At 58.6% G+C, this 18,865-nt stretch overlaps 1 protein-coding gene and 1 long non-coding RNA gene across 6 annotated transcripts in view; one reads left to right on the top strand and one right to left on the bottom strand.

The window, feature by feature from the left end:
* LOC104144692 (uncharacterized) overlaps positions 1-18,852 on the top strand; it is a 45,627-nt gene extending 26,775 nt beyond the window's left edge. For 2 of the 4 annotated variants that reach the window (XR_011134570.1, XR_011134571.1), the window contains exon 2: positions 17,222-18,852. This is a non-coding gene — a long non-coding RNA (uncharacterized lncRNA). Of the gene's footprint in view, positions 1-12,198; positions 12,280-15,895; positions 16,723-17,221 lie in introns of those variants that run through there. The other 2 variants (XR_694173.2, XR_011134572.1) reach the window with 2 other exon arrangements.
* On the bottom strand, positions 1,366-9,802 carry FAM3D (FAM3 metabolism regulating signaling molecule D). 2 transcript variants are annotated; one of them, XM_068907599.1, is made up of 10 exons: positions 9,670-9,802; positions 5,731-5,798; positions 4,888-4,995; positions 4,666-4,686; positions 3,955-4,078; positions 3,661-3,719; positions 3,377-3,427; positions 2,420-2,504; positions 1,995-2,121; positions 1,366-1,806 (listed from the first exon to the last, which is right to left on the bottom strand). In XM_068907599.1, the coding sequence occupies exons 2-10, from the start codon at positions 5,741-5,743 to the stop codon at positions 1,717-1,719; spliced, it is 678 nt and encodes a 225-aa protein (XP_068763700.1). In that variant the 5' UTR covers positions 5,744-5,798; positions 9,670-9,802; the 3' UTR covers positions 1,366-1,716. The 2 variants fall into 2 exon arrangements, with proteins under 2 accessions (XP_068763700.1, XP_068763701.1); XM_068907600.1 differs by lacking the exon at positions 9,670-9,802 and adding an exon at positions 6,387-6,616.
* Positions 18,853-18,865: the final 13 nt, after the last annotated feature.

Consider the following 18,865-nt stretch of genomic DNA (forward strand, 5'->3'; position numbering starts at 1 on the left):
TTTTTTTTTTTTTTTGGCCTTATTTAGGGAAAAATTTCAGCTCGCTTAATCTCTTCTAACATACGACACGGGGAGCTCGCGGGGTCAGGAGCGCACAGATCAGGCCGTCACCGTTACGGGGCCAAGTGGGAAGCTTTTCCCCTTTTTTGCTCCGTGCGTCTCTGCTGCAGCTTAGTGTGGGCTGGGAAAAGCATCCGCGTAAGGGGGTTCCCTGCGGCCGAGCCCCCCGCGCCGCCGAAGCGGCCGGCGTAGGTCCCGCGTGACGCAGGGCTTTTGGGGCTGCGTTTAGCCTCTCTGGAGGCGAAACCCACTGGGATAACTTGTGGGCTCCGATAACTGAGGTGAATTGTGCATTAGAAGCTGTTCTGGGAGCGAAGCCCGTTGTTATGGATGCTGGAAAGGCTGTCCAAGATAACCCTTCGTTTCCAGGCGCTTTTACTGCATTATTAAACCCAAAACGCTGGAACAGGAATATTCCACCTTTGCTCTCTGCAAAAAGTGTTTTTTCCCTTTTGAGAATGGGGGGGGGGGGGAAACGGATATGATGGAGGAAATTAAAGCCTGTTTGTGATGCAGATTTGTCCTTATCTACAGTAACAGATAAGCCTGGGCCATCGCCCACTGGGCTCCTCTGATGCCGAGCCGCGCTGGCGCGGGGGTGGTTTGGGGCACGAGCGGCACTCAGGGGTAAATGCCGTCTGCCCCGAGCCTGGGGCAGGCGCTCCCTGGGCGTTCGCGGTCTCAGATCCGCTGGGAACGGCCCCGGCAGGAGGCCGGTGGGCCCTTGCGCGCGCTGTTTGAGCAGGGATTTCTCCGGCAGCAGCACCCGGACCTGCGCCCGGCTCCCACCGCAGCCCAGTGCTCCCAGTCCCGGGCTGCAGGTGGGACTGCGTCCCCGGCAGCCAGGCTGACATCTGGGACCGGCGGCATCCCGTTTCTCCCGGTAAAAGGCTCCCACCTATTGGTTATGTTGCACAATTTCAGCTTGCTGTACCCATTGCACATCGCTCTCGCCGCTGGTGCGGTGACGCGGAGCGGACAGGGGGGTTTAACCCAAGAAAGAGGCAACGGGATGGGGGAAACGCATTGGTCTGCGAACGCGTGACCTGCGTTGCCGCGAGGCATCCCCACAGCCCGTCCGGCTGTTCCCTTGCGGCTGTAGGAGACGGCAGCGGAGGCCCCCGGCCAGCTTCCCTCTGAGTGCGCAGGGTCCCCGGGGTGCCTGTTCCCGCGGGTGACCGGTGGGAGCTCCTGGCACGGCGGATGGAGCCACCAAGGCTCAAGCATCACCAGGGCTGGCCTGCCGTTCACCGCGGGATGGTCCCCGGTGATACCCAGCAGGCGAGAGACAGGGAAAAGCGCAGATTACACTTGAAAAGGGAAGTAAGAAGGCAGTGATTGGCAACTGGCCATCTTAAAACTTAAAAGCCCTCTTGCAAAGTCTTGGTGGCTTAAAGACAGAAAAGTAAAATCCCCCAAACTGACCCACGCTAGAACAGCTTGGGTGAAGCCTGGCTGGACGCTTGCTCAGGCTTGGCAGGGAGTCTGGTACGCCGCTTTTCCCAGTACCGCGCAGTCCCTGCTACGAAATTGCCCGTCGTTTGGCAGCAGGCAGCCGGTGCTGGATACGGCGCTCAGGAGGTGGGGAGCCGGAGCCGGTTCAACGCGACCGGCTTGCCCGGAGCAGCCTTTACCACGGTGGGGGCTCGCGCCCCGCTAGTCCATCTTGCGCGGGGCGCAGCCTTCCATCTCCAGCACCTCGGGCCAGCCGTCGTATTTGTTCGTCTCCTGGTTGTTCTTGATGTGCTGCGGAAGAAAACGAGGAACTAAATGGGGAGTTGGGTGGCAGGGCGAAATCGCAGGGCGGCGAAGCCTGCGGACTGCTCTGACGCGATGGATGCCGCCGCCGGCCTGCGTCGCCTGCAAGCGGGTAGATGAGACGTGCCGCGGGGAGGTGGAGAGCCTCCACCACGGGAGCGCACGGGCGACCGTACCTCTTCAAAGGGGGTCTTTGTGCTCATCCCCTTGGCTCCTAAGAAAACCCAGTTGTCGCGGAAGCCCAGCTTGCTCACGTGGTTGCTGCCCAGCTTGGTAAAGAGCATCCGGATTTTGTCGTTCATCCTCAAAGATGAAAGAAAAGACGTCAGAAAACCTCAGCGCGGTGCCAGGTCGGCGTCCCCCACCGCTGCCCCGTTCCCGCCCCGCGTCCCCTCCGTACAAGGCCGCGGGGCATGTCCCGTCCCATCCCGTCTTGCACTTCTGCAGTGGGGCTGTAAAGGAGCCATCGTGCGTGCAGAGCTGGAGCCTTGTCCGGGCAGGGTGGGATGGGGGGACGGGGCGGCAGGAGCAGCAGCAGCTCTGGTTCATCCCCATCTTGGCTGCGGCTTTTGGGAGAGCCGTTCCCGGGGGCTGGACTCACTTTGTGGCGGGGTCGTCGAAGGTGGCCGTCAGCACGAAGGTGCCGTCCTTGATCTCCGTCAGGAAGGTCTCCAGTTCCTTCACGTCTGGGAGAGGGGAAGCATTAAAAAAAAAAAAAAAAAAAGAATGAAAAAGAAGGATTCAGCTGGGACCGCTGGATGGCAGATGCGGGAAACTCCTCTTAGTAGGAAATATGGTGGATATGTTGGATCAGCCAGGCAGACGCGGGGGTCGTGGGCCTGGAGGGGGCTCTCCCACTTCGCACTCCACCTGCACCCGGACCCGCCGAGGAGCTGCTCGCCTCCCGCTGGCAGGGCAAGCGGAAGGAGGGCTTTGTCCCAACATTTGCTCACTAACTGGGAAAACCCCGCTGCACGAGTTCGCTTCCAAACAACGGAAGGGAGCCTGGGTCTCCCGCGGGGCTGCGGGGCCGGGTCCCCGTCAGCGGCCGCGTCTGAGGCTGGGCTCGGCCGCTGAAGCCGGCTGCCCTACGGACTCCAGCTTTATTGCACGAATGACTCTTCGTCCTGTGTCCGCGCCGGCGGTGTGGGACGCTTTAGGCCAACGTCCCGTCTAGGGGCACAGGAGCCCGTTGCCGTCCTGCGCTGCCCCCGCCAGCTCTGGGGCTGCCGCCGCGCGCCCTCGGCAAGCTCCCGACGTGGGTGTTTCTCCTTAAAACTCCAGAGCTGCTACGAATAGGTTTCAAAACCAGAAGGCGCAGAGGGTGATCCCTCCGAGCGCTCGGAAAGGGTGAGTAAAGCACCATTGCTGGGTTTCGCTTTCAGGGCATGCTTTCGAGGAGCGCTGGCCTGACTTTGGACAGTCGAGGCGGGTAACCGCTTTGCAACGCGCAGCGGCGTTGGTAGCGTCCCGCCAAGTAGCGGCCGCCGGGGGGGGAGTAGGATGCCGCCCCGGCCCGGGGCGCCTCGTGCCGCTTACCTCCAGCGGCAGCGCTCACCTCCAGAATACATGTCGAACGAGCCCGTCTTCAGGAGCTGCCCCGTCGTTCCTGAAGGTTTAAAAGGCGAAACAGAAGGCGGTGAGTTTGGGAGCCGCCCGGAGAAGCAGCTCTTGTGTCCAGGCCCTGCAAAGCCTTGTTCTTCGGTGCCGCCCGCCCCTCGGTCTTTCGGAAACGGGGGCCAAGCGCTCCCCTGGTTCAGGGGCGGCTGCCCGGCCGCCGGCCTGGGGCCCCCGCTGCAGCCGGCTTTGCCTTGCCCTCGGCTTGGCCGCTCGCTAACTCACCGTTCACCAGCGCGATGTTGAGGCCTCGGCCGACGTTGTTTCTCACGCCGCTCATGAGCCTGGAGGGCAAAGCCAGAGCGGCCGGCGGTGAGCGCGGGCGCCCCGGGAGCGCTCGGTCCGGCAAGGCAGGCAAAGCCCGTCTGCGGAGAGCTAAGATACACCCGGGCCCGGCGGCGAAGGACGCTTTCCGAGGGTTTTTGCCCGCAGGCGCGCTGTGACGGCTGCAGAGGCGCCTGGCGGAGGCCAAGAGGGCGCCCCGTCCCCACCGCGCGCCCCCCTCCCCGGGCCGCTTACACCTTGTCGTCGAAGCAGAGCGAGGGTCCCACCACGTTGGCGGCGCCGCTGACCACCTTGAAGGCGAAGTGGTCCCCGGGGCAGCTCTTCTGGTTCCCGCAGTCGTGCCGGGGCGGCTGGCTCCCTGCGAGCGAGGAGCGGGGCTGCGAGCCGCCGCGCCGGCCCCGGGGGGGGCAGCGCGGAGCCGGGTGCTAAGGGTTTGGGGTGGGGGGGGGGAAGGCGCCTGGATGGGCCTCTGGCATCGGGGAGGTTTGGCCCAGGATCGGCGCAAGCGGATGGTTTGGGGGCTCGTCGTTCGGGGCGCGCGGCAGCGGGGGACGCGCGCGGCAGCGGCCGGCTCGCGCTGCCCTGGGGGTCGGTCAGCCCGGCGGCGTTCGGCCAGGCCCGGCTCGCTCGGGTTTCCCGAGGCCGAGCGCGGGGCCGCGGCTTGCAGCGGGGCGTTCGGAGGCGCCGCTTGTTTGAGCTCGGCCCTCGCGGCCTTTCTGCCCTGAGAGCGAGTTTCCCCGTTCTCAGCCGGGGCGGGGGACCTGCGCCGGCCGGGGGCCGTGGCCCCCTTTCCCAGGGGGCAGGGGTGTTTCCGGCGGGCTGGGGCACCGCGCAAAGGTCTGCGTGTCCGTAGCGGCGGCGGCGGCTGGGAGCGGGGAGCCCTCGCAGGCGGCTGTCGCCCTCCCGCCGTCACCCCGGGGAAGGGGAGCCGAGGGCGGTACTCACTGCTGGGCCGGCTGGTGGCACCTGCGGGGACCAGAGGGGAGGGTTAGGCAGGCGGGGGGCTGCCAGCTCGGCCCCGAACCGCCGGCCCCGGGCAGAGCTGCTCGAGCGGCGGCAAGCTCACGTATTTCTTGCAGCCGGGGTCGAGGGCCGCGCGCAGGCGCCCCGTGGTGCGGCGGCGGGGTGGTGGCGGGGGGACGGTCCCCGCGCTGGCCGGCCCCTCACCTAGCCAGCTCCGCAGGCTGATGGCTTTCCAGCTCCGGTCGAAGTAGGTCTGCACGACGACCCACGTGCCCAGCAGCGTGAAGAGCAGCGCCGCCAGCCGGATCACGCCTGCCGGGGCGGAGAGGAGCCGCCTGAGAGCGAGCAACCCTCGGCCCGACGGTGCCGGCTGCGCCCGCCCGCCGGGGACCCGCGCGTCCCCGCGCCTCCCTCGGGGCTTCGGGAGGCTCGGCCGCGCGCCTTTCCCTGCCCTTTAAAAAAAATATAGCCGTGATCTCTTAATTAACATCTCCGGAGCGCGTGGAGAGCCTCGGCTAGGCGTTACGCTTTCTCTTGGGGAGCATATTCGCGGTCCGCTCTGCGTTAAAACAAAGCGGATAGTTAGATAGAAAGCTACGCGGGGCCAAACGCTGTGTAGGCGCGCAGGCTGGGACGCCTGCTCTGCCCCAAGCAGTCGCTGGCTGCAGCTGCCCGGCTGCTGCCGCCGACGCGACTGGCGCTGGGCTTGGGAGCGACGCTCATCGGAGCAAAACGTTGCAGGCCCGCGCGGAAACTCAGCGGGAAAATCTGCTGGGGTTGCGGCTGAACGGCTCTTCCGCCAGCAGGAACCTCTCAACAGCCATCTCTTCCCGGCCTCGCAGGGCTTCCTTGGAGAAAAATACGGCAGGCGGGAATCTACACAAATATTTAAAAAAGCTGATGCTTATGGCGAGGCGCGTCGCGCCGGCAGCGGAGGGTCAGGGTAGCGGGGCTTCGAAGCGGGTCGTGCACGCGACAACCTAGCCGGAAAGAGCCGTGGCAAAATGTACGGGGAAAAGCAAATCTCGCTGCCTCCCTCCCCGGTACCTGTCAGGCGCATGGTGGCGCGTGGGGGTCGCAGACGCCGAGCCGGCAGTCAGCGGTCACGAGTCACCCTGGGGAAAGGAAGAAATACCGTAAGGCGTAACCGTAACCCGGGAAAACCAGACAAATATTGGGGGGGGGGGAGAGAAAGTGCCACGTTTAGGCACGTTTGCAGCAACTCGGAGGCAGCCGAAGCTGCAGGCGCTGAGAACGAGCCCGCGCGCCTGATCCAGCTCGGCTCTGGGAGAGCAGGACGCGCTGGTCAGACCTGCTTCATTTTTAAGACTCTCTGGGCTATGCCTTGTTGCTGTGATTGTCCTCTGCGCTTATTTTTTCAGTAATAGATCCCTTCTCTTTTTTTCTCCTGTTCTGCTGATATTAAGTTCAATGAGCAAATCTGCAGCCACGGTTTTGTTACGTTTCCTACCGGGATTAGGCGAAGTAAATTGCAAATCTGACGGATTGCACAAATGCCACCTGACGGCCAGCCACGATTTGGCCTGGCCAGGTTAGCGAGATCTGCCTCCCCCCCGACCGGCAAAATCGCTGGTGCGATCATAGCAGCTTAATTTCAGGCAATTCAGAGGAAAAGCAGAGCAGGGGCACAAACCCCGCTGCCGCTGGCCGGACGGGCGCGTGGGGCCGGGACCGACTCCTACCTGCGAGACTCGGGGACGCGGCCCGGCGACCCTCCGTCCTGGAAACCTAAGGCGAACGACGGGCCGCGAGGCGGGCGGCCAGCGCCGGCGCGCACGGGGTTAACGAGACGGCGGTTAACTGCAGCAGCCCCTCGGCGAGGCTTGGCTTAAAACAAAAATTAACCGAAGAGCCTGGCTGGGCGCTGGGCGTTGCTTTTCCTGTTTGAAGGGCAAATAAAGAGCGATGGCGGGGGCGCTGGGCTGGGCTGCAGGGAGGTTTCGGGCTGCTGCCTCAGGAGGAGGGAGGAGAGCGGAGGCTCGCAGCCCGCCGCCTCGGCTTCTCCGCGCCGAAGGGGACGCCTTGGCTGGCGTTAGCCTGCCGTCGTAGGTGCGGAGGCGGCTCGGCGTGGCTGCGGCCCCTCCGCCGAGGCCGCCGGCTCGGCCCGCGCCGCCGGCTCCGCAGCATCTTCTCTCGCTTGCGGGCGGTAAAACCTGGCGCCGGGGTGGAGATTCGTCGCCTCGGTCCCGGGCCGGCGCAGCAGAGCCTGGGTATAACGCTGAATATTATACCCACGGGTACAGTACTGAGCTACGCAAACGGGTGACGCAGAAGCGCCCCTTGGGCAGCGCTGAGCCGGGCGGACGGAGACCTCCGCGGCGCCGCTGCTCCGGGGGCGCCTGCATCCTCCGGAGCGGTTCCCCCGTTTGAGACTCGTGCGCGAACAAGCCTGCGTCGGTGGGGCATCGGCAGCGATGTGACCACGGGCGGCGTAAGGGAAATCCCGCCCGCGCCGGGGTCTCGCGGGGCGGCGCGCGGCCCCCCGGCCGCCTGGCTCGCAGGCCGCTTGCCTTCTGCCCCTGTTACTGCCAAGTTTGGCTCTTTCCCCTGCGCTTTCCTTTGCCAAACTTCTGTTTCCCTATGCGCATATTGATTTTGTTGCAGAGGGAGAGAAGTGGAAAATTAACTGATAAACACCACCGCTTCAGGGAAGTCATTTATTTATTCGGGCTATTTATCTTCACCTTAAACCTAGGTAAAATTTATTGCGAGAAATCCCTTGATGGTGAAATTCGTGAAAGCTCATTGCGTAACGTCGGGGTAGCCCTGTCCTGGGGTTTCTATTGTGTTCGCTTTTAATTGTTTGGATTGATTTTTTTCTTTTTTTTCTTTTTTGGCCGGGACTCGGCTGGCAAAACACTGTGCTGTATTGTCCAACAGGGAGCAGCTCGCACGAGAGGGAGGAAGGGGAGGAACCGTGGACGGCAGAGGGTGATAAACGGATTAATCTGTCTGTTTGCTTATGAACCGTTCCAGGAGCGCAAACGTTCGCGTACAAACATCACTAAAGACCTCAGCGGTGTTTGAAGGCAAAGGCTCCACCCGGGGCCTGTTGCAGACGGAAATGGTGCTTGTTAGCGCTGCTGCTTTTCTGAAGTTATCGCTGCCAGAATCTCATCGCTAGGAAAAAAAAAAAAGAGAGCCGGTCCCTGGCGGCACGAGGAGGCTTCCCAGCCTGTGGATGTTCCCTTTCTCCTTGCAGAGCAGGAGGAAAATGTCCCTTTCTCTTCCCAAGAAACTCCTGGCCCTCGCCGGCTGATGTTTCCTGCCCTCCTTTGAGACCTCCACCTGATGCTCTCGCTCGCCCGCCGGTTCCTGACCACGGGTTAATAAAGGATAATAAACGCTAAGAGACGCTGCAGCGCAGGGCGGTGAGGAGGGACGGGGATGGGAGACGCGGCTGCGGCCGGCGCCGCGGGGGCGCCCCGAGGAAGTAAAGGCAGGAGAGCAGAAGGGAGGCGGGTGCCCGGGCGGCCGGGGAGGAAGGCGGAGGGGGCGGCACAGCACCGATTTCGCTGTTGAAAAGCGTCCGCCTTCATGGGATTAGCCGGGTTATTCGGCAGGAAAGCGCCCCTTGCCAGAGGGCTTATGAATTCCTCAGCTCATAAAAAACGTTTGGCTGGAGCGGGCGAGCTGGGCCGCAGCGGCGGCGAGCGCGGGTCAACGGTTCACCCGGGCAAGGCGAAAGGCAGTCCCAAAACTGCTCCCAAAACTGGAGCCACACAGGACGCGCCGCGGCGAGCGCCCCGGAGCCGTGCCACGCTTCGCCGTTCTTTCCTTGGCCGTTCGGAGGCGTTTGGCCGGGGGTCTGCCCGTGTCGCCGAGCGAAGTTGGTTTTAAAGAGCCTTTCCAGCAAGACGGTTGCCAAAAGCCGCGCCGGGGGCGGGCGCGAGGGCCAGCGCCCCCGGCCCCTCCGGCGTGGGAGCTGTCCCATCGTGGACCGCAAGTCGCGTTCGGCCAGCTCGGTCCAAAACCCGCCGGTGCCATGGGAAGGATGTAACTGTTCCAGCTCGGGGCTGAAACGGAGCTGTGATTACCGGGAAGAGATGCTTTTTGGGGCACGGGCTCCGGCGGGAAGCACAGCAGGTCTCGAGCTGGCCACGGCCACGGGCGCACCAGGGGATGCTCCTCACCCCGCGTTTTAGTAGCCCATGGACTAGGGAGTGCACGGATGAGAGGACCTGAAATTCATCCTCGGCAGCCGGCAAAACCCCGCGCGCTCGGGAGCCGGGGGCTCCCTGCCTGGCGGCGTCCCGGCAGCCCAGCTCAGGCGCCGGGCTGCCCTCCGCTCTGCTGCGTCCCGATGCGTTTTCTCCCCGCGCGGCCCGAGACCCGACTGCTTTGAGTACGACGAGGTTGTTCTTGCAAGACGGGACGCGTTCGTTATCTTGTTAGAGCGGGTTTGCAGCTGGCCGGCGTTTGCTGCTCTCCGCCAGCAAGCGCTTAGTACCTGGTGCCCTCCTGGCCGTCCATCTGCTCCGCTTCCTTGCAGCTCCAGCTGCCGCCAAAAACTTATTAAGGGGAAATAATGTCCTGCCTACTGCCCGGGCGGGCAGCAAAGGTGTGCTCCCTAAGCAGCAGATCCATCCCCTCATCCGTCCCAGCGAGGGACAGCGGGGTCGGAGCTGCACCGCGCGTCCCACAGCTACTTCCCGCGCAGGAGCGTGCCGTGGCCGTAACGTCCGGCCCGGCCGCAGTTCGTTAATCCTGCCGGTAACAGGAGGCAAAGCGCCACGTCACGCCCTGCGCAAACGATGGCGGCCCGCTCGCTCTCTCCTTCGTCTTCTCCGCGTTACGAGAACGAGTTAAGAAGTGCATGCCTCCCTACGGAAAACATCTAAATTGCCAGCAAATAAAGAAGAAAGCGGTTCAAAAAGGCGCTGTTTTAGTGACGCTCTAGAAACCCCATTGCCCTTCTTCCATCTAAGCGCTGCAAGGCTCGTGGGCGGGCGCGAGGCTACGTACCGCTCGGCGTCTCCCGCGCGCCGTCCCTCTCGGCAGGCTGCGTCCCCGCTGGGGCATCGCCGGGCGCCTCTGGGCCGGCCGCTCATCGGTGTGACGAGCTGGCCGGCCCTCGGTGAGTCACGGCACCTCCCCGAGCCTTATCTCGCCGCGGCGTGGAGCCGGCCGCCCCGCAGCAGGAACGAGGAAGTCTTTGCGCTTACACGCAGGGAGCGGAAAAAAGCCGTCCCCGCGGCCGCAAACACGACGGGCGGCGTCGCTCGTGCCTTTTCTTTCGACATTTTTCCCTGCTCCCCTCCCTTGGCGCCGGCTGTCCCGCGGCCGGGCAATTGCTGCCGATCGCAGCCATCGCCCAGCGCGGGGCACCGGCCAGGGGCCTGCCGGCGCGGGAAAAACCTCCCGGCGGTCCCCACACACGGAGGAAATCTGGAAAAAAACCCCATTTGCTGAATTATTGCCCCGGGTAGGCTGTGTGTGAGCAGCCTGGCCACGGCCTTGCTGCCCTTTTTCTGCTGGCGACTGGAGGTTCCCTTTTCAAATAAGCATTTATTTACCCAGAAACAGTCATGAACTCCGAAGGAGTCCTGAGTTAACTGCAGATATAGATTTAGGCCTTTTTCTTTTTAATCATTTACTGTTATTATTATGTCTCCGAAGAAAGAAATCACTCCGTGGAGACTCCGGTTCTGCAGTTAACACTAGAGGCCGTATGTGTTTTCCGAAGCTGAACCTCATTTACCTGGCAACCAAGAGCAAAAGTGTTTCCATTTCTTTTCCCTTTTCCTTTCCCGCTCCCATCTCTTAGCAGAACCCAATGGCTCCTCTTGGAGGTTTTAAAGCAATTTAAAACCGAAGCTGTCGGCACGACAGCTTCGATCCCACATTTCAGCCGAGAGCCGGGTTTGGCAGCAGGGGCGCGGGTGACGGCAGCGCCGCCGGCACGATCGCAGCTCGCCGAGGGCAGGAGCGGGGCCGGCGCGTGAGTCGTGCTGCGCCGCCGTCGTCGGCAGTTTAATAGTTCAGGGCGCTTTCTGCTCGATGTGGGAAAACCTCTGTTGTGCTTTTTCCTGGAGCGGGACTTGGAAAAGCCTGGAGCCACTCGCTGGGGGCGTGAAGCAGGCACCGAGCGGTTGTCGGAGCTGGGATTTTGCCGGGATGTTCAACTTCTGCTTCTGCTTCAGCTGGAGGCTGCTGCATGATTGCAAACAGCCAGAGGCCAGGTTTTTATTTTTTGGATGAAAGACGGAGCTGTTACTGACTTTTACACAGCCATCTTTGGCCAAAAAAGCATCCAGAAGAAAGGCATTTTTCCAGTTTTACTTCACTGGGTGTCCTAGATCTGCAAAGCTTTGTTTGATCAACAAGCAAATGGCCCCGCTGCACCAGCAGGAGCCCGCGTGGGAGCCGAGGACGGCTGGGAGCGCGCGGGGCCAGGGCCGTTCCCTCCACGCTTGGGACCTCCCGGTGAAGAAACCTCGTGTGAACAGCTTTAGGCTTGCTGGAGTTGCTTGTCTGCCAGGCCCCCAAAGTTTCCCTGAAGACACAGAGAAGTGGAGGGGCTGCCGCGTGCTGCTCCTGTGGGACAGCCCAAGCCCTGGCAACGGCGCTGGGCGCCCTCGCGGGCTGCGTCCCGGCCCTGCGCCCCGTCGTAGCTCCTCTTTTGGGGCACAGGGCAGCAAGGGGCATTTAAAATGACACATCACATTATTCGGTAATGTCAGCGAATGCATCAAACTGCAGGAGCGGGGCATCGGCTCGGTTAACTCGAGCGGTGCAATGCAATCACGTCAGCCCCAGCCACCGGCTCCCTCTGGGAGGTGCCTGCGCGTTAGGGAGAAAGAGCCATTCGGGAAAAAAGAATAGATGCGATATAAAAAAGCTGCCGGGCAGGGGAAGGGATAGTCTGTGCTGCAAACTCGCGGGCCGGGATGAGCGCGGAGGAAAGCCTGCCAGGAGCGAGGTCCTCCTGCTCCGCGCCGAGTGTTCGGTGTGCGGGCTCTGCGCGGGCCCTCGGCTGACGGCTGGGAGCATTTTGGCAGCGGTGCTTGTTGTGGAAACACCGGCGAATCCGGGACCGTCCCTCCGAGGAGCGAGTGTTTCCTGTGAAAGTGAGCCCCCGGCAAGCCTGGGAAGAGGCTCACGCCTGCAAATCCCTTGTCCGAGGGGCTCCCGAGTGCCTGCGAGGGCAACGCTGCTTTGCACAGAGCTGCTTGGCTGGGCTACATTTGTGCCAAATTATGCTGCTCGTAGGAATGGTTCGGCTGGTGCCGCTTTGCAAACTTTGTCCCCAGAAGTAGGGTTTGGGATTGCTGCGTGCTGGGTGAAGACACGGATGTCAGCTGTAAACCTGGAAATGAAACAGTCTTTTACCTCTGTATTTCCTTAGCGTTAACCAGCAGCCTGTATTTCGCTGCACAGCGCACGCGGGAGAGGCACAGGCTCAGCTTAGCTCCCGGTGGTTGGTGCTTCCCTGGCCAGCTCCAGGGTGTTCGGCTCGCCGCCCCGCTTCGCTGCATGCACGGATGTGGTTAGTAAACAGCAGTGCTTAAATGCCGAAAGAATGATTCACGGCCCCAAACTGAGGACACATTCAGTATGTTTTAATGAGTCCAGGTGAGCAAGCGCTGCCTTAATGTTTGCACAAAACCCCGGGGGGTAGGGGGGGATCAGCTTGTTTCTGCAGGGGCTGAAAGAAGAAATAAATGAGGACGTGTTTTGGCACTAGATCAGACAAAGAGGGTGAAGACGCTGTTTCGCGAGCGGGGCGCGGTGGCGTTCGGTCCGAAAGGGGGACCGCTGGCGCCGGCAGGGATTTTCCGCGGCGGCGGCATCTCTCGCCCGGCACCGCGGCGGTGCTGGCTAGTGGTGGTGCTGTTGTGCAGCGCATCCGCTGCCGGAGACCCCGGCAGCCCAACCCGGTAATGCTTGCTTTGCCACTGGAAGAGCCAAATAAATAAAGGAAATCAGAACCGCTTTTACCATTAAAAGAGAAATGAGCCCTCACAGGGCGAAGCCCGCAGTTGGCAGCCCTGGCCCAGCCAATCTGTTTTCATTGTTTCGCAGGACTCCTCTCTCACCGAATGATGACGAGTACCAGGAATTAGAGGTGTAATTACTCCATATTAGCTGAATTCACAGTATAGACACAGACCATAAACGGCCACTGATTATTCCTAACTTTACATTTTTGGTATTCTGAATTGCTGCAATTATATGTGTCCTAGGAAATGAGCTCCTCTTTCACCTCCTCGGACCCTCAGTCACTGCCCTTTGAGATACTTTTTTGCTGTTGAAAGATGACATTTCATGCAAATCCCTCCTCACCGCTACCCACAAAATCGTAACCCCCAGCCCAAGCCCTGCTGTTTTTGCTGCCTGTAAATGCAGCTAGATGCCTGCTAGTATGTGCAACCGCTAGACCGCAACTTCGTGGCAGCCGGGTTAGCTGCAGAGGCGACCGGAGGCCCCGGGCTCTCGGTGCTGGTGTCGCCGGTCTGTCTTCTTCAAAACATGGACTCATGCTAGGACGCGATTTCCAAACGCTAATTTGCACCTCCAGCGAAATCATGCCGGGACTTTTTTTTTCTCCAGCCTGCTAGTGCCTGCGCCTTCCCCGGGCATGAACAGCGAGGGGGGATTGATAGACGAGCGCTTCGGTATTTTCTTGTCGCAGAGCACAAACAGTATTAAAAAATGAATGTAGATATAAATTATAAATGTTTGCACAGGAAATTTCTAACCCTGTTAGTATCCTATCATTAAATCTGTGTCTTAGGCGCAGGCAGGGTTTTCATTAGAAAGCATAGCGCAGCTCTGCAACGCTGATTTGGTCAATTAATGATGAGGGGAGGGGGAAATAAAAAAAAAATCCAGTCATTCACCCACGGCAGAGCCTTGGGTGCTTTCCGTTTCGCTTTGCCTCTAGGAAACACTGAGGGATGGTGGGTGTCCGCCCCGGCCGAGCTGTTCTCGCAGAAGGGGTGCCGGGGCACACGGGGAGAGGAGGAGGAGGAGAGGAAGGGCTCCGGCGCGGTCTCCTGAGTTATTGCAGACCCCGTGGTCTGACCCACGCAGCAGCTCTGGTGTTTTTATCAGTTCTGACGTGATTTGCCCCGGCCCAGGCTGTGAGCTGCAAAGGGAAGCGGCCCCGAGGAGCCTCCGGCCTGAAGCGCGTCCCACCGCCGGCCGGCGTCGGGCAGGGTGTTAGTTATTCCAGGCAGCGGTTGTGGCCGCGGAGCAGCAGCAGCAGCAGCAGTTTTTTATTGCGCCTGTCCCTAGGACCCCGAAGAAGGATTATGCACTCTTCCACCCTGCCAGCTTTTATTAGATCGGAGGCAGGGGTTAAGCTGATCCCTGTCAGCACAAATATAACAGCGAGGGTGATGGGAACGGCATAAATCGAGCTACAAGAGGTGACCGCTCTTACCGCTGCTCTCGAGACGTCCCCGGTGTTTTACTGCAGCCTGCACTTCCCAGTTGGGACGTTTCCCTTTGGCCAGGGAAGGTCTTGCTCTTTTACGATACGGCCCGGGGCGGGAGGGGTGGTTATTAGACACGGCAGAGGGGAGGCAGGTGACGGGAGATGCTATTTCGGGCAGAAGCGCGGGGCGGCGAGGCTGAGCATGGGGCTTGCCGTGGGGTCGTCTGCGCGCTCGAGTTAAGTCGGACAGGGAGTTTCTCTTGTGCAACAAGCTTGCGTGCCGGATGCAGCAGAGCCCGTGTGCTGCAGGGTCTGCCTTTTCTCTCGGGGAGCATCACGGAGCCTTGCGGCTTCCGGATGCTGTCGAACCTCCCTTGCCACAGCCGTACAAATGGCACAGGTGCTTTTATCTAGCCGTCACCTGCATTTTTTTGCAAATAAGCCACACGTTAGGAAGTGGCAGAAGTCCTAGGCACTTTTACACTGGGATGAGTTTTTTTGTGATTGGTTCTGCTGTTTCTGCATCGCTGAAAAGCAATATTTGAGCGAGCGCACGGTGACCCTGTGCAGTGGGCTGGCCAGATTTGCTTATCAGTTATGGCAGAGAAGGACAACGGGAATGCATCGTCCACGTGCTCCAAAATTGCCTGCTATTTAGCGTAATTAGGAAGAGCGGGACGTTACGGGTGGCCTCACGCAGGGAACAGCAGCGGGAAACACGTCGAGAAGCCGCTTCCCGGGAGCGAAGCAAGGGTGAGAGCCCGCAGGCGGGGGACGCTTTTTAGGGGAGGGCTGGAAACTTTCTGGGCTCTTGGCAGCCCTCCTGGCCCCACGGGAAACCTCGCCGAGCTGCCAGAGCTGGGGCATGGGGCGATGCGGACTGACGGGCCAGCACGCGGTCTGGCGCGGCTGGTGCCAGCCGGGGCTGCTGGCCCAGGCGAAGCGATGCCGCCTGCGACGCGCAGGCAGGATTAGGAGGAAAAAAAAGCGGACGAGAGTTCGTTTTCTTGTAGACGGTCGCCAACGGGCTGCGAGCAGGAGGCTAACGCAGCGGCCTGCAGCCACCCTTGGGTGCTCTGCGTCTGGTGAAATAACCGATGGTGGCAACAAGGCCCTGCAGTGTTTAGGCTGGATAACTTGAGGTTTAAATATCTTTTAATGATTAAGGCCTAGGCATATGCAGCTGTTTTGTAGTCCAGCCTATTCAGAGTAGCTTTGATCTTCATGAGCTTTGGCTCCTTGCCTGTCATCCTGCATCCGAACATGGGGCAGAGCGCATTTTTTTGTCTTCCTCAACGAAACTGGAAGCCAGAAACTTTCTTCCCAGAGGAGCCAGAGGTTCACGTGTCACTGCCTGGCCCCGGCACCTGGTGCTTACAGTGGCAGTAGCAAATTGCAATACAATATCATCCCAGTTCATGGACAGACATAACTTTTCTCGTCCGTGGATGACATGCAGTGAAGTCCTCAGAGCCGAATAGCTGTCTTTGCCAGGGCTCCTTGCTGGAGCAGACTGCTGCACCCCGACGAGTTTTGCGTCACCAGGCCACATCTGTTCGCCCACACGCCCTTGCTGCTGAGCTGAAACGGATGATCAGCTATGGGAGCATTAAAAAGACACCGTGCACACACAGACGCCCAGTTCATACCAAGCACACTTCTGGCGTGGACCAGCCAGGGCTGTGAGGCCAGCTGGGGTCATGCTGGCCCCCAAAGTGCCGCCAGCTCGCCCGGAGCCCTGACCCGGGATTGCTGCGTGCTGCTGAGCCGCTGGCCTCGCGGGGGCATGGCACGCGGCCCCCCCCCCCCCCCCCCCCCCCCCCCCCGCTCAGCCTGACAAGGCGACCGAGGGATAAATAAGTCGCTGAAGGAAAACAATACATCATTGTAGGCCAAGCCATTTTTACGGCTGACTTAGCGAGGAAGCCGCCCGTTGTTTCGAGCGGGCGCTAAGAGCTTCCCACCGAGGCTGAGGCTCCCGTCAGGACCTGGCTGCACCGCAACCCCCCAGGCAACGCTGGGAATGGACGTGTTTGCTCATCCGGCCCGTCACTTTTATTTGCTTACAGTACAGGCTGATTAATTAGATCTCGTCCGAGCCCCCTGCTTCCATGAGCTCGCAGCAAAGGGCATCCTGCGTTTTTGTCGCTAATGGGCATCACCGTTCCAGCCAAAAAATTATGGGGCAGACAAAATGTCTCTTTAAAAAGTGCAATAGAAATTAAAAGCCTCCACTGAGAACAAAGCCACTGGGCTTTTTGCAGCTATTGTTTTTATTGTATGCTGTAAGATTTGTCAAGCAGACCATTTTTACCGAGAGAGAGTGTATCCTTTCTCCCAAGCTGTAATTCTTAGGCTTAAAGAAGATTTCCTCTCAGTAAGGAAATAAAAGATAGAAATAGGATGCTCTCTGACATTTGAACAAGCTACTGAGAATCTGAATAAAAGGGGAACAAACTCAGAAAGTATCATTCATACAGCAAGCAACTCTGAAACGTCGCCGTCTGCCAAGAGTTACCACCTGGTGCAACTGTGTCTTTATTGCTAGAGAGAGGCTAGACAATAACTCTGGGGACCCTGCTGGACCTGCTGGGTGTTTTGCAGTGGCAAACCCACGCTGAACTGCAGAGGCACGGGTACTTTGGCGGGCCGGGGGGGGCGGGGGGGGGCTATTGCAACTCTCTTTTTACTCCAGTTTGCTATAGAATATAAATCCAAATAGAGGTGCCATAGGTGCCTCCTCCTGGAGGAATGATTTTGGATTGTTCAAATTACAGCACAGTGTCATCTTTTCAAAAAGTATAAAGGGCAGAAGAGATGACCAGCGTTTGGAATGAGGGAACCGGGCTCAGGTTTATATATAGGAACCTAATTTTCCCTGCTTACTACTAGCCCCGCCTTCCCCCCCCCTTCCCCGCCATGACATTTCCAGGCCTTTCAGATCTGTTTCTAGCTTTTCCTTGCCTGTTTGATGGTAATTTTATCAAATTCTTTGCCCTCTGCAACTTGACTAGCACTCACCTTTCTTTTTTTTTTTGCCTCATTTTGTTTGTCCGCTGCTTGTGGTCTCCTAGACTGGTTGTTGACTTTGAGATATAAAACACTCCCTTATCAAATTTTATGTTTTCCACATAGCCTCCTCTGCGGTCAGCTGGTGCTTAGCATCGTTCAGTCCCCTCTGCTGCTGCTGGCCAGTCTCGCTCTCCTCTCGCTCGGCAATAGTGATGGGTTCGCTCCTACCTCTCCACGCACCAAAAGAGACAACTACAGCAACACCATTTCATGCACCACTTCAAGTCTTTGGTTTGCTGGGGTGAACTGGGAATTGGGCTATGTTCACAAGGCATATCAGCGGAAAACACATGGAAACACTAGAGCAAGTTATTTCTGCAGGGTCTTCCTGCTGCATTTCCCATCTTTGTGCAACATTTATTGAGTCTGTTTGGGTCAGAAACAAAGCCGAGGCTGAGATGCAGATAAATAAACAAGATAGGAAAAGCAAACTCATGCTCAGCGGTTTGAAAGCAATAAAGGAAAACTCCCTCAGTACTTGTAGTGAATGTCAGCACATTGCCCTTGGGCCTGTCCCAGCACCGAGCTCTGTTGCACTGCTCAGGGCCTGAGCCCATTTTGAGTATTTTGCACAAATACAGACGATGGCAGGTAATCATTTTTACCTCCCATTTTCGGATGGAAACCTGCATATTTAAGCATTTCATCCCACTTCTGAGGAGGCTGCTGTGTCCTATCATCTCCTTTACGGGGTGTCCCCTTTCGTGATGCCCACTTTTGCAGTGGCTGATTGAGTGATAGGAGGGAGTTTTTGCTGCCACGTTGCTTTGTGCCCGGTGGGATAAAGCCTCCTTTCCGGTAACCCTTAGTTACCTGTTTGTGTGTGTCTTTGTGGCCTTGAGCTGGGTTTTGGAAATGAAAGAGCGCGCCTGTGTTCCTGGTTGCCTTGCTTTCAGGGATTCTTTATTTTTAAAATTGCATTTAATCACAATACTCTAATTATAAAGTTTGGAAACTTATTTTGAATGTGAGTGAATAGACTAATTAGTTACATTAATTGGGTTTTATTGCATACACACATACCTGTGGTTTGGCAGAAGAGCAGCCAACAAAAACTCTGACAACAAATATTTCCAGCCTGTCTTGTGGGTCTGAAGTGCCCGAGACTCTGGGGCTTACGGCTTCGTGTTGCAAGAGGGGAACCTGCGTCTTCTGCTGGTTTTCATTATCACTCACATAATCTCATTTATTGGGGAATGTAATAACTTTTCAAAAGCTGGATAGGAATCTGGTCCAAAGCACATAACCAGTCTGCAAAATGGCAATTGCAAAGTGTGGAAATGGTCTAGTCAAGGTAAATTTTACATTTTTAAGCTTCTTTTAAGTAGAAGATAAACCTCAGGAAGTTTCAGAAAGCGAAAGGGCTTTAGCAGGGTGACATTGCCTTGAAGAACACCAAATAACATCTCTATTTTCCCTTTAAATCAGCTGCCTTGGGAACCCACATTACCATTTCATTGGTGACCTGCTTTGGATTTATCACCGGGAAAAATCGACATGCACTGAATTGTCTCTAATCCTTTCTGAGACAGAGGGGGGTGAATGAGCTGGGATTTTGTTTCTTTGTTGAAATGAAATGTAATTACTTTATGGGGTTTGCATGGTGTGTTAAACTCTGCCAGTAGTAAAGCGTGATACAAGTTATATAACTGTGCCGGTTGCTGGAGATTTATGGAATAAAAAGTATAATTTCACACTTGACTGCAT

This window comes from Struthio camelus, chromosome 14 (genome assembly GCF_040807025.1).
Source record: "Struthio camelus isolate bStrCam1 chromosome 14, bStrCam1.hap1, whole genome shotgun sequence".
Lineage (NCBI taxonomy): Eukaryota > Metazoa > Chordata > Aves > Struthioniformes > Struthionidae > Struthio > Struthio camelus.

What these genes read in the sequence shown, in the direction of transcription:
- FAM3D (XM_068907599.1), bottom strand. An exon ending in TTCGACGACCCCGCCACAAA is followed by an intron (nt 2,122 to 2,419) that starts GTGAGTCCAGCC and finishes TTCATCTTTGAG; the next exon opens with GATGAACGACAAAATCCGGA. An exon ending in CAAAGACCCCCTTTGAAGAG is followed by an intron (nt 1,807 to 1,994) that starts GTACGGTCGCCC and finishes TTTCTTCCGCAG; the next exon opens with CACATCAAGAACAACCAGGA.